The 12,187-nt window shown below is 34.8% G+C and overlaps 1 protein-coding gene across 1 annotated transcript; it reads left to right on the top strand.

The window, feature by feature from the left end:
• The first annotated feature begins 7,848 nt into the window (after window positions 1-7,848).
• LOC139495320 (uncharacterized) lies at window positions 7,849-8,960 on the top strand. Its single transcript, XM_071283625.1, has 2 exons — window positions 7,849-8,253; window positions 8,473-8,960. The coding sequence occupies exons 1-2, from the start codon at window positions 8,062-8,064 to the stop codon at window positions 8,764-8,766; spliced, it is 486 nt and encodes a 161-aa protein (XP_071139726.1). The 5' UTR covers window positions 7,849-8,061; the 3' UTR covers window positions 8,767-8,960.
• The last annotated feature ends 3,227 nt before the right edge of the window (window positions 8,961-12,187 follow it).

Genomic DNA, 12,187 nt, shown 5'->3' with positions numbered 1-12,187 from the left:
TTGCATAAAAGCAATGTGAGTACAAAGTTTCGATCAATGTTCGTGACCCATATTCCCATATGCATATGCATGATATATACACTGCCAATCCCAAATGTAATTGGGCGAATGTTGCTACAGAAACGATTGATTTTGTAATAGCCATACATTTACGAATTTTTGTTATCTTAAGGGACAATATACGGTCCCGAAGCGCCTTTGTGTTATTTTCATCAATTAACTAACAAATGCACTTTTGAGCATAGGCGCCGTGTTGAAAACCGGACCGCGACCTATAATGGTTTACTTTAATAAATTGTGACTTGGATGATGTGTTGTATCATTGGCACTTTCCTATATCTATTAAGAAGCTATATGCTGGCATCATTTCCATAGAAACATTTATCAGTCTAGTAAAATATAAGATTGAATCTCAATACAAATTCAATTTTAATAATTGTTTGATATGAAAAAAACGTTTTCCTGATGAAAGCGTTTCTTTTGTTTACATCGAATATGACGTCATACCTTAAAGAACGTCACAGCTAACAACAGAACCAAAATCGGGAACGTTACGTACGGTATTTCGGTTTCTTTTATCAACATGATTGAATTAAAACAAATAATGCATTCAGACTTCGTTCCTATTCACAGGTTATGCCTGCCTCATATTCATAGATAGAGATAAACTGTGAACAGCAATAATGTCAAGCAAAGTAAGATTTACAAAAAGTCATCATGACCGAAATGGTCAATTGACCCCTTTAGGAGTTATTGCCCTTTATAGTAAATTTTTAACAATGTTTCGTAAATTTTAGTAATCTTTTACTAAAATCTTCTCTGAAATTAAACCAAACTTGGCCACAACTATCAATTGGGTATCTAGTTTAGAAAATGTGTGGCGTGACCCGGTCAACCAACCAAGATGGCCGCCACAGCTTAAAAAAGAACATAGGGGTAAAATTCAGTTTTTGGATTTATAACTCAAAAACCAAAGCATTTTTAAACGCAAATCAAACAAAAGTAAAATTGTTTATCAGGTCAAAATATATCTGCCCTGAAATTTTCAGATGAATCAACAACCCGTTGTTTGGTTGCTGCCTCTGAACTGGTAATTTGAAGGAAATTTTGCTGATTTGGTTATTATGTTGAATATTATTATAGATAGAGATAATCTTTAAAATACAATAAATGTTGGCAAAGTAAGATCTATAAAGAAGTCAACATGATGGAAATTGTCAGTTGACTCCTTTAGGAGTTATTGCCCTTTATAGTCAAATTTTAACAATTTTTTCGTAAATCTTAGTAATCTTTTACAAAATTCTTCGTCTCTGAAACTACTGGGCTAAGTTAAATATAGATAGAGATAATTGTAAGCAACTAGAATGTTCACGAAATTAAGATGTACAAACACATCACCATCACCAAAACACAATTTTGTCATGAATCCATATGCGTCCTTGTTTAATATTCAAATAGACCAAGGAGAGCGACACAGGCTCTTTAGAGCATCTAGTTAAAAAGATCATATATAAATATATCTTTTAAGAAAATATCATCAAGGCTTTACAAAAATATATTTACTGACAAACATACCATTTATTTGTGATAAAAAGTTGCTGAAAATCTTTACACTAAAGACATGAATCTTAAAGTGCAGGTATAGAAAACACAAACATACATAATAACTTCAGTGAGAACTGAAACACAGAAAAGAAAAAGAGAAAAATGTTACAGAAAATGAAATAATTATTTATTTTCTAATATCAGTTCGAATTTGCTGCTGATATTTTGTATAAAACTTGCACACGAATTAAACATTTAACTTCGAGAAAAACTGGTTTTGTCTGAAATATATACAAGAATTTTGCATTTACTTTTATGAAATATGATTTTGTCCAAAATGTACACTAGATTATTGCACGTCCTTTAAATTGAAAAAAAAATTCTTCATTACAAATAAGCATTGTATTTTAATAATGTCAGTTTCATAGACTCAACAATTCTCATCATCATATGCATTTATTTAGATGAAGTATAAGCCTTAGCATTTTTTTCTTTCTCTTCCCTTTCTGTGGTGTTTCCTTCATTTGTCTTTTATGGTTTCCTAACAAATGTTCAATGTTTTCCCGGGCTAGAGGTCCAAAATGATACTCAACTTCACCTGTTTCTGACATTTTCAAACACTACTTTTCTAAAAAGTGTGGCAATTTTGCCATTGAATCTCAAGTAGTTTCCAAATATTCAATTTGCAAATTAACCATGTGGTGTCGGTCTTTTTCGACCTTGAGAAGGCCTATGATACTGCATGGAAATATGGTATTTTAAAAGATCTATTTGATATGGGGTTGAAAGGCAATATGCCTAATTTTATTTCTAATTTTCTCTCTAACAGACAATTTAATGTTAGAGTTAATTCGACCATGTCTGATCTTTATGATCAAAAGATGGGTGTCCCTCAGGGCAGTATTTTATCTGTAACATTATTTAGTCTTAAAATCAACAGCATTGTTGAAGTTTTAAAAAGTAATATTGAAGGTTCATTGTACGTTGATGATTTTTTAATATGTTACAGAGGCAAAAATATGAATAACATTGAAAGACAATTACAATTATGTCTTGGAAGAATTGAAAAATGGGCCTCGGAAAATGGTTTTAAATTTTCCACTTCAAAAACGGTCGGGATGCATTTTTGTAACAAAAGAAAATTGCATCTTGATCCAGAACTAACTTTGTACGGCAACCCAATTAAAATGGTTGATGAAACCAAATTTCTTGGTCTACTTTTCGATAAAAAGTTAACCTTTCTACCCCATATCAAAATATTAAAAGCGAGATGTTTAAAAGCTTTAGATATTTTAAAAGTTGTCGGCAGCACTGATTGGGGTGCTGATCGCAACATTTTACTCAATTTATATAGATCTCTTGTTAGATCGAAACTAGATTATGGCTCTATAGTGTATGGCTCTGCAAGGAAGTCCTACATACAGATTCTCGATGCTGTGCATCACCAAGGTTTGCGTCTCTGTCTTGGCGCATTTAAAACCTCACCAGTTGAGAGTCTGTATGTAGAGGCTGATGAGCACTCACTCACTGACAGACGTTTGAAGCTTGGACTTCAATATGCTGTCAAACTAAAAGCCCATTCAGATAATCCTGCCTACAGCTGTGTTTTTAATCCGATTTATGAAGATATTTTTGCAAAACATGAAAATAAAATTCCTCCGTTAGGTTTACGTTTAAAACCACATTTAGCTTCTTTTGATTTAAAATCTGTTGCTCAAGTTCAAACTTGCAAATGTCCTCCATGGGAACTTCCCAAACCAAAAATGATATTTGATCTCCGTGAACACAATAAAAATAAAACAAATCCTCTTTTAATTCAGCAACACTATGCTGAAATTAAAGCCGATTATCTAGATTTTTCAACTGTCTATACTGATGGATCAAAAGATGGTGATATAGTTGCATCTGCTGCTGTCTTCAGGGACAGAGTTGCAACCCTCCGTTTGCCATCTGATGCATCCATCTTTACTGCTGAAGCAGAAGCAATAATTTTGGCTTTGAAATTTATTGCTTCTTCAGATAAATCCAAATTTATTATATGTTCGGATTCACTTTCATGTTTACAAGCTATACGAAACACTAAAATTAAAAACCCAACAATCCTGAAAATTTTATATGTAATGAGGAATTTAAAAATTCTTCTGAAAGAAATAATATTTTTATGGGTTCCGAGTCATGTTGGAATCCTTGGAAACACAGCTGTAGACCTTGAGGCAAAGAACGCCCTGGGTGACCCTCTATCGAACTGTGATAAACCATATACTGATTTTAAATCTAATATTAGGGAATATGTTTTTAATATATTGAAAAATAAATGGAGTAAAAAAGATGATAATAAATTGCATGAAATTAAACCTAATTTGGGCAAACCTTTTAATAATAAAGCTGCAGAAAAGATCAGTGTGTTATTACTAGATGCCGTATTGGTCATACTAGAATAACACACGAGTATCTTTTAAAAAATGAAGATGAACCACAATGTGTTCCTTGCAACTGCAAGTATACTATTAAACATGTTTTAATTAATTGTATTGACTTTGCTGATATTCATAAGAAGCATTTCAATGTCAATAATATGTATGATTTATTAAATAATGTTCCATTTACAAATATTGTTGCTTTTTTAAAAGAAATTGGAATTTATTATAGAAAATAAAATAGTTATTATATTTAAATCGATTTTAATTTTTATCACGTTATTTTACTGTTGATTTTTATTTGTATATACTCAATTTGCTTTAGTCAAGAATTTTAGTATATTGGGGTCTTATTTTAAAAATATGCTTTAAATTGTAAAAATAGTCGAATTAGCTCTCGCCGCGATATAGCCTTTTTGTGTTAATGCGGCGTAAAGCAACCAACAATCAATCAATCAATCCATTTTGTCACCAGTAACAACATATTAAAATTTGGGAAGCTTTGGTAGAACAGTTCATGTGTAAACGCACAGACACGACTGGAAACGCCATTTTTCAATCTTTCAAGAACCATAACTCCTGAACGGTAGAAGTCAAAATCGTCATTATTGAACTTGACCTCCATTTTGTCACCAGTAACAACATATTGAAATTTGGGAAGCTTTAGTAGAACTGTTCATGCGTAAATGCACGGACACGACTGGAAACGCCATTTTTCAATCTTTCAAGAACCATAACTCCTGAACGGTAAAAGTCAAAATGGCCATTATTGAACTTGACCTTCATTTAGTTATCAGTAACAACATATTAAAATTTTAAAAGCTTTGGTTGAACGGTTCTTGAGTTAATGCACGGACAACATTTGATTGCCGCCCGCCCGCCGAGCATCCCCAATTTAATAACCGACATTTTTGTCACAAAAATCCGGTTAAAACACATTTAAAAATTTTGATTGAAAACAACTGATTACCGTCCATAATTTTGTTATCAAATTACTGGATACAATTTTTCCTCCGGTCTTCGAAGTTTATTCATGGCTCTGATGGTATTTATTCCCTTAGGCCATCTCACTTTTCTAGTTTCTTGATTTACCCATGTAGATGGAATGACACATTCCTCCTCATGTTCATCTGGATCTAACTCTTTCCAAACTGTCCTTGACCACAGTCAATAAAACTGTTGGCAGGTTTTGTGTTACAGTCTATTCAACTATCATTGGAATGTGGTCGATTTAAAGTAACATCAGAATGAATTATCTTAAAAGTGGTACAATTTACTAAACAATATAATATTTTTGAGAAAATTTAGTTGGTTCAAGTTTACTTCAGATGCAATGGTCAATACATGTAATATTATCTTGATCAAATGACTGATTTAAAGTACCATCTAATACAATTATCAATGTTTGCAATGACCTCTGCCTGACAGTTATTTGGAATAGAAATATGGTCACTTGGTCTTCTCCCGACCGGCAGTAAAACGCTTGCTGAAGTGGGGCGTCCGTTTGGCTGTGCGGGATGTATCAAGTCCGCAGTCACGTCCGTCAGAAGGGGACGTTAAATCCGATGCCTCGTGTAAAGAGAGTGCCACGCTCTTTGCACGTTAAGAACCCTTGCAACAACTCTTTGAGGGGTCCGTAGGTGGCCTGTTACAAGGCAAAATTTCTGTCCCTATCCAATATATCCTCATTTTCCAGTGGCAGTCCTAATTTCCCCGACCATCATCCTAGATGGCCTCTATTACAACAACCTACCTATTGTATTTATTGTGAACTTGTTCTCGTCCTGAATATGCATGAAATATTTGCCATTGGACGTTAAGCAACCAACAATCAATCATGGAAAATTAGGATGTTATGGATCTGATCATTTAGATCAGTTAATTTAATTTTTGCAAGTCTCTTTGTTGCTAAATCAGTAACTTTATGTTTGCTCTTACAGTTCTTGCATCTTAGGGACGACATCAAAAGTTCAATGTAGGATAAAAAAAACTTAATTCAGATAGTTTTTATAATGACCCCCCTACCCGCCTCTTAACTTAACTTGGGAAAAAATTGATTGACCCATATATATATATGTAAAATCAATGTAGGATAAACAAAACTTGCTGCAAGTTTAACACCCCCACCCCAAACTATTTGAATTAAGTTTTTTATCCTTCATTGAGCTTTTGCTGTCGTCCCTTATTGTCATGATGAATTGTTGACTTTGAAAATACTCAGTATCAAACACTTTGTGGCATTAGAGACATTTTCTTGTGGAAGTAATTTGAACTAAATTCAGTTTGCCTTTGATCTGTATTTCATTTTCATTCTGAATATCTTCTTTGGCATTGACTATTTCATCTATTGTTTCAAATGTTGTAGATCCTGTTGTGTTAAGCTGTAACTCTGACCTGAAGGATTTTGTTACCAAATTGCTTTTTTTTTGTAAGATTGACCAACTTCAGTTTGTCAGTATGTGTACCCCAAAGTGGCAATTTAGTGCTGTTGGTGTCATCTGCACTAACTGCTGTTACGAGCATTTTTTTTTACCATATACAGTATCTATGCTTTCTGGTTCTATCATGTTCAAAGTCTTTTCAGACACTGTGCACTGAAAAGATAAAAAAAATATATTGTAAGATGCATTATATAAAAATAACATTATAATACATTACAATATTAAAATGTATGTATACTTTGGGAATTCAGCTGTTTGTTTTTGAATAACCTGAGATTTCTGTTTTAGCTTTATCATTCTGAGGTGAATACATTTTGAATTGTGTTCGAAGATTTACATGAATATGTGTCCCAAAGATACCCTGATTCGCTTGCATTTATATGTTGTCAAATGAAGGCAACATCCCATTACTTCTTTATTATGTATTTATTTAATCTGTAGGTCTTTATTAAGCATTAAATATTTGCCACTGGACGGGAGAACTTACTTTGATATAATTATTTCAGAAAACAACATTCCACAGAAGAAAACTAGACATGTTCTAAAAGCTCTAAAGGAAATAGTCAATGTATTGGTAAGTATTCTTAGTTTTTTTTTTGTTATTTCACCAGGTAAATTGGCCATTTCATGGAGTTTATGGTAGTAGATAGTCAGTAAGTTTTTTTATTGGAATTTGATTCTTCTAACTTCTGTAAATCCCGACATCTTCATGCATAACTATATAATAGGTCATATGCCTCATATAAATTAATGCTAGCCTACAAATGCTGAATGAACCATGATATATGAAGAACAAGTAGCATTTCTGATTCGATAAAGTAATCTCCTTTCTTGGTACTGAGTGTGCAATCCTGTTATATATAAAACCAATTGAGTTCATATCCAACTTAGGGGTACTCAACAATTTGACTGAAATAGATTCGGTTTATTTAAGTTTCTTTATATTTTTTTAGTATTTCCGTCATTGGAAGTGTGGAATAAATGTAATGCATATCAGTATTATATTTGTTTAAATCTAAAACTCAAGGCTCTTTGCAAGTTGAATTATATATATAAAAACTAAGATTATTGATGTGGTATAATTGCCAATGCGACAACTGATCAGACTCTACCAAGTGACATAGAAATTAACTTCTATGGGTCACCAAACGGCCTTCAACAATGGGTAAAACCAATATTGCATGTCAACTTAAACGTTTCGAAATGAAAAATAATTCCAAGGAGTATGGTCATTTTATTTTATATCCCCCATTTTCTTTACAGTCGAAACCCTAAATGGTTGAAGTTGGGGTTTAGACATTTCCACAACTTCAAACTGACACTGATTTCGGAACATCAATGACAAACCACTTGCAGGTCCCTATCTCCTCAACACAACCACTTGACACAGCATTCATTAGTTCAACTCAGAAAGACCCACGCCTACACCAACATCCAGCCCCGAGAAACCCGACAGCGATCTATCATATGTACCAAGCGACGAATCCCGGGACTCAAATCAGTCATCCTCTTCAGACTCCTCGCAACACATCACCACAGAACCCAAGGTTATTGCGTTTGAGAGCTGCCTAAAGTCATTGTTTGGACGAGTGATTTGCACAGACTGTGGAGAACTGATTGCTGCTGACGAATACGAGATCATCTAAAACGGTACTGCCATGAGAGTGAAGTTCCTATGTATGAAAGGTCACCAAACTTCGTGGGAGTCACAACCATTGGTCAACAATAAACCTGCTGGTAATTTGATGGTGGCTACAGCTGTTATCCTCTCTAGTGAAACCTTTGCAAGACTATCTCATTTTGCCGAAACTTTCACTATAGTTTATTGGATCAACCCAAATTTACAGTCTGCAGAAAGACATCGCCATCCCTGCCATTGACCGCTACTACACCATGCAAAGAGATGTCATTCTACAGCAGCTACATGGTAAACAGCTCATTCGTGGGGGGCGATGGACAGTCCAGGCTTTTCAGCCAAGTACTGTACGTACACGTTCATGGACTCAGCCACCGGCGTCATACCAGACTTAAGCTTAGTTCAGGTTTCTTGAGACCACATCGTCAAACAGGATGGAACTCATAGGATTTCAGATTTCAGCGGTCCCTTGCAAGCATTGAGGCTGCAGATCTCACAGTTGGAGTCGTGGTTACAGACAGAGATCCACAAAGCCATGGCAACAGACCACAGTAACAAGAAACATCAGTTTGACGTTTGGCATCTGTCAAAATCGATTAAGAAGAAGATCTTAGTCATAAAGCCACAGAAGCTGCTAAATGAGGTTAAGCCATGGATCCCCTCCATCTGTAATCACATTTGGTACTGCTCCCGACAAGCTGATGGTGATTCTGATGAAGAGACATGAAGAAGCCTGCTTTGTCATATTTCGAATAGGCACACCTTTCCAGGGAAGATTGTGACACAATGTGGACACCCCCCACTAAGCCCTGATGATATAAGGAAAAAGAAATGGTTGAAGCAAGACAGCCAAGCATATGCAGCATTAGAGAAGGTCGTCACAGACAAGTTAATTCTACTGGATATACGTCAACTAGATCTTTTTGCCACACAGGAGCATTATAAACATATCACTCCATGATGCTGAAATACTGTCCTAAGCGACTCGAGTTTGAATACGCATCCTCAACAATAAGCTTTCTTGTAACAATTTTCATAATATTCACATGTGTTTTAAATTAAGCTATTTATATTTCGGATAACTGAAGAAGGCGATGGCTCATGGGTCAATCAAGTGGTACGATTTCTTTTTCGCTTGATGGAAAGAAATTGGAATTTATTATAGAATGTTATTATATTTAAATCGATTTTAATTTTATCACGTTATTTTACTGTTGATTTTTATTTGTATATACTCAATTTACTTTAGTCAAGAATTTTAGTATATTGAAGGACTTTTTGTCTTATTTTAAAAATATGCTTTAAATTGTAAAAATATTCGAATTAGCTCTCGCCGCGATATAGCCTTTTTGTGCTAATGCGGCGTAAAGCAACCAACAATCAATCAATCAATCTTTTTCGCTTGATGGATACGCTCTGCTTGAGTATACTATTCTTGGAACATCTGGTGCTTTCCGCAGTGGATCTTGGGTGCTGATTTTGAGGACCAGCTACATTATATTTTGAGCTCGTTTTTAGCATTAGCACTTGATCCCGGTTCGCCACGGAAACACAGCATCGCCCTTGTAGGCACTCCGAGGTGGGTGGATGACAAGAATGGTGAATCTTTCTCCTTTCATATGGCACAACAAAACAAACCCTCTAAATCAGCTTTAATACATAAGAAAAGAAAATGTGATGATTCAGAGCCCTGTCGGGAAGATGACAGTTGGCCCAGATTTATTGTAATAAAAGGATCAGAAGAAAAACCAATTTCAAAAATATCGCCCTTTGTAATTCATAAACAAATTCAAAGCGTTGCTGGTACTGTTAAAAAAGTTTCAAAAATGAGATCTGTTAATTTGTTGGTTGAATGTTCCAACAAAAGTCAATCAACAAATTTACTTACAATGTCTACAATATCAAACGTTCCTGTTTCTGCCTCTCCTCATAACAGTTTGAACAGCTGTAAGGGGAACATTCGAGACAGAAGTCAATACCTTGGTGACCTTACCGTGGAAGAAATCGGTGAGGAACTTTCAAGCCAAGGTGTAACTGATGTTATAAGATTTCAAATTAAAAAGAATGGAAATATAATCAAATTAAATACTTATCTTGTGACCTTTAGAACTCCAACTCCTCCTCCATCTATTACTTTAGGTTGCTTCGGAATCAGAGTTGACATGTTTATCCCAAAACCAGTTCGATGCTTTACTTGTCAAAAGTTTGGTCATGGAAGCAAACAATGTCGTGGTAAGCAGAGATGTTTCAAGTGTTCTGACGAAGGACACGAGGGAACAAACTGTAGCTCTGAATCTTCTAAATGCGTAAACTGTAGTGAATCCCATTTTTCATCGTCTAGGGACTGCCCTGTTTACCTTAAAGAAAAAAATATTATTAAAATTAAAACAGAAAAAAACATTAGTTACCCAGAAGCTAAACAGATAGCTTCTGTTTCGAATGATCTCGTTTCAAACAGACCATCGTACGCCAGCTAAGTTGTCTGCTCATTCAGTCACGAGAATTTTGATCGATTTAAGGTAACATCTTTTACAATTATCAAAAAAAATGTCACATGCAGTACAATAGATGATTACCAGTTACACACACAGAAGATGAAAGAAAACTTTATAAAAAGAGGCTACCCCCGGAAATCATAGAAAAGGCTATCAAAAATGCAAACGAAAAAGATCGGAACGAACTCTTCACACCAAGAATGGGAACCACAGAAGGAAATGTACAATTCATTATCACCCACCACCCATACAACCCTAAAATAAGAAAAATTATTAACCAACGGAAAGACATCTTAGAAAGATCACCAGAAACATACCATATGTCCCGTATGAAATTTGATGTAACCACACGTGAAACCACCAGCCTACGCCAATTATTAGTGAACACAGACATAAAGCCGTTAATCCCTAAGGTAGCAATACACAGTTAGGAAAAAAACTTAAAATTGACACTCATAATTTTTGAACACCCTCTTTCCCCTCCTGTCTAACAAAGAAGGCTTTATATGTGTGTTATGCATGTATATACTTATAGAAAGAAAATCTTCCATAGATTTGATTTCTAATGGTCATAAGGGTGAAATATAATCCCTTTTAGGTGTAACCATGGCAACAATCTGCATTTCTTAGATACAAAATATAGCAAAAAAGGGGGGTAAACATGTCACAAAAGTCTCCAAAATTTGATCTAAAGGAAAATTTCAATGAATTACAGTGATACCTTTCCTGAATCCATAGGTTTATGTCTATCAAGTGGTCCAAAAAAAATCATATGCTTTCCTGCTCGTTTTTCCATAAAATTGAATTGAAAAGATCGAGCGCAAAATCTTTGTCGATAAACACTACAATAATTTATGGACCTATGAACGGTACGGATAGGAAAATACGGACTGTCAATCATAGAAATGGCCTTTAAAACATGTTAAAATCAATCTAAATGTTCATATAAACCCACTAAGAAGGCTATATTATTCTTCAGTTATCTAAAAATCAATTTTATTGTACAAAAACTTTCACATTTAAAAAATTCACAGGGGCCATAATGCGAAACTAAACTTCTAACTGTGTATTGCTACCTAAAGGAAACCGGCCGTGCGGCCGGAATTGCCATATCTGCACAAAGATGACCCATTCAACAGAAATAAAAAGCCACTCAAACGAAAAAACAATTAAAATCACAGAACCGATCACATGCTTAACCACCAGCGTTATATATATAATCAAATGCAAAAAATGCAACAAACAATATATAGGTCAAATAGGGAACACCATTTGTGAAAGATTTTACGGGCACATGAAATAAAAAAGAACATAAACCCGTTTCGAAGCATTTTATCGCAGAAGGACACAATACCAACGACGTAACAATAACGGGCATCAAAACCACCGTTGCCAACGTCAATACACGACTACGCACAGAAGAAGCATATATATTAACTATCGCCGTGGGGACTCAACTTAAGAAGATAATGGCTTAAACGAAAACAACTCTACGTAAACCGCAAGAACCGCTTTCCTTAAACTGTACCCGATGCCAAAAGAACTACAAAAAGGTGAGCAGTTTAAGAAGACATTTTAACACATACCACAGACCGACAGTAACCAATTTTTCATGTTCCTGGTGCAACAAATCCTTTATTCATGTTCCTGGTG

Source organism: Mytilus edulis, chromosome 11 (genome assembly GCF_963676685.1).
Source record: "Mytilus edulis chromosome 11, xbMytEdul2.2, whole genome shotgun sequence".
In the NCBI taxonomy this organism is placed as follows: Eukaryota; Metazoa; Mollusca; class Bivalvia; order Mytilida; family Mytilidae; genus Mytilus; species Mytilus edulis.
Note: the sequence above shows the minus strand (reverse complement) of the source record. Positions and strands in the feature narration are given on the sequence as shown.